General features: G+C 71.3%; 1 protein-coding gene across 1 annotated transcript in view; it reads left to right on the top strand.

The window, feature by feature from the left end:
• AURANDRAFT_70594 (hypothetical protein) overlaps positions 1 to 2,136 on the top strand; it is a gene marked incomplete at both ends in the record, with an annotated part of 3,556 nt that extends 1,420 nt beyond the window's left edge. Inside the window, one exon of the mRNA XM_009034162.1 lies at positions 827 to 2,136. Within this exon, the coding sequence (XP_009032410.1) occupies positions 827 to 2,136 (1,310 nt within the window). The remainder of the gene's footprint in view (positions 1 to 826) is intronic.
• Between the last annotated feature and the right edge of the window lie 579 nt (positions 2,137 to 2,715).

The following is a 2,715-nucleotide window of genomic DNA, read 5'->3' on the forward strand; positions in this document are numbered from 1 at the left end:
GAGGAGCCGCAGCATCTCGCGGAGGTTCACCATCTTCACGCGGTCCAGGGCCGCCGCCTCGGTCCCGCCCGCGGACGTCCAGGTCTCGAGGAGGTCGCTCATGCTGAAGTACCACGGCGCCGGCTCGTCCGCCGAGCGGCGCAACGCGTCGACGCAGAAGAGGGGCACGTCCGTCGGCTCCGCGAAGGATCGGCGGTCGTCGAGCGCCTCGTAGGCCCGGAGGAGCTCCCGGGGGTCCTCGGGCGCGTCGCCGCCGACGCAGCGCACGAAGATCGACCGCGCCCGCGCGAGCTCCCGCGGCCCGGCGACGAAGCGCGCGCCGTCCTCGTCGTCGCCGTAGGCCGCGAGCGCCTTGCCCAGCGACAGCGGCTTCACCGTCAGGTGGTCGTCCTCGTCCCAAAACTGCTTGCGCTGCACGGCGACGTCGACGTCGACGTAGAACTCGACGGCCTTGGTCGTGCCGTCGTTGAGCAGGGCGAGGTTGCCCTCGTCGTTGGCGAGCGTGAAGACGGGCACCTCCCGGAAGAGGGCGGCGATGTCCGCCTCGGCGAGCGGCGGGTACGGCGACGGCGCGTCGCCGGCGCGCAGCGGCGGCAGGCGCGAGCGATGCAGCGGCGGTGCTCGCAGCGGGGTGGCACAGGGCAGCACCAGCAGTCTGAGGAGAACGATTGCCGCAGGAGCCTGCGCAGCTCGAGCCATAGCACACCCCTGCTCCTCCAGTCTCATTGCAGTACAACTTGCACTCCTCAGCTGCAGGCGAGGGCTGCGTATAGACCTTGCTTTCCGACTCACGCGAAGTGGGCTGCGTATAGCTTGCTTTTCCGAGCCGACACCACCATGGCGTCCTTCGGCGCGAGCGACACGTCGGAGACGGACACGGACACGGACGCTTTGGGCATCGCCCGGGCGCGCGGCCCGGCGCCGGCGCCGGCGCTGAGCCCCGTGCCGGCGAGCCCGTCCTTCGGCATGGGCGACACGACGACCGACGCCGAGTCGTCCGGCGCCGAGGGCCTCGGCATCGGCCCGCCGCGGCCGTCGTCGGCGGCCCCGGCCCCGGCCCCGAAGCCCGCGCCGCCGCGCCAGCCGACCTTTGGCGCCGGCGACACGACGACGACGGAGGGCGAGACGACGGACGCGCCGGACGACGAGGAGCCGTTCGTGTCGGGCTTCGGCGACATGGGCAGCGACACGGAGGACGAGGACGGCAACGTGAAGCTCGACGCCGACGGCAACCCGCGGAAGTCGCGCTGGGACACGTCCCACATCCCCGACAACTGGAAGGAGGGCCTCGACCCCGACGACGAGCGGCTCCGCGGCGGGCCGTTCTACCGCGACCCCAACTTCAAGGGCGAGTTCACGGTGCCCTACCCGGACTTCAAGGCCGACATGGACCACAAGATCGAGGGCAAGTGCCACTACGCGTTCCTCATGGGCAACCCCTGCCACTGGATCTGCTGCGCGTGCGACTACGGCATGTGGGAGGAGTACGTGGGCTTCCGGAGCCCCGTGGGCTGGCAGAAGGGCATGCACCCGGAGGTCGCCGACACGCTCTGGGAGGTCTTCCAGTCCGACAAGCCCCAGGCGGAGAAGGACGCGGTCTACAAGCACCTCGCGGACATGTGCCGCCTCTCGCTCGGCGAGGGCACGGAGTGGGACACGATCCTCAAGTGGACGCGCACGGGCAACCGCTACCACGACAAGATGGTCGAGGGCTCGAAGCTCCCGACGCCCAAGAACGTCTACGGCCACGGCTGCAAGAAGGGCAAGAACTTCTCCGTGGGCGTCATGATCGGCTTCGAGCGCGGCGACCTGCTCTACGGCGACGCGGCCGAGGGCCTGTCGAAGCCGCCCTTCAACGACTACGAGGGCAACTCCCTCGAGGCCATCAACGCCGGCGAGGACAACTGCATGGTCATCTACTGGATGCTCGACCCCCACTACGGCCAGCACCGCCTCTACATGTGGGTCTGCCACCAGTATTCCGCGCGGCAGCAGTGGGGCATCTGGAACCGCATCATCAACAAGCCCCTCCTCCGCGAGGGCTACGTGCCCCCGCCGCCGAACCCGGAGATCGACCCCCGCGCGCCCAAGGTCGCGCCCGACGCGAACAACGACCCCCTCGACTCCGTCGAGTAGGGGGGGCGAACGGCCGCGCCGAAGGCCCGCGGTAACGACCCACCGCGGGGAAGCGACCAGATGCCCAGGGGGGGCGATTATCCCGCGGGGAGCCTCGCGGCGAGGGCCGCGCCGAGCCGGCGGTAGGCGGCCTCCGTGAGGTGGATGCCGTCGGGCTCGAAGACGCCGCGGCCCGCGAGCGCCGCGTCCAGGTCGAGCCACTCCGCGGGCCCCTCGGCGAGCGCCGCGTTCGCGCGGGCGATGACGCGCGTCGCGTAGGCCATGTTCCGCCGGTCGAGGCGCGGCACGCCGCACTGGACGAGCCGCGCGCCGGGAAACGCGCGCCGGAGCGCCTCCTGGATCGCGCGGACCGCGTCCGCGACGAGGTCGCCCGTCTCGCGCGCCCAGGCCCGCGTCGCGGGCGCGTCGGGCGCCAGCGCCCACCACCAGTGCGCCATCATCGCGGCGATGGCGTCGTTCGCGCCGATGAGTAGGAAGACGACCTTTGGACGGAGATGGTCGAGCGCGCCAGACTTGGTGACGCGCCAGAGGCAGTGGTGCGTGCAATCCGCGCCCAGCGCGTTCACGACGACCGTCCGG

This window comes from Aureococcus anophagefferens (assembly GCF_000186865.1).
Source record: "Aureococcus anophagefferens unplaced genomic scaffold AURANscaffold_1, whole genome shotgun sequence".
Classification (NCBI taxonomy): Eukaryota; class Pelagophyceae; order Pelagomonadales; family Pelagomonadaceae; genus Aureococcus; species Aureococcus anophagefferens.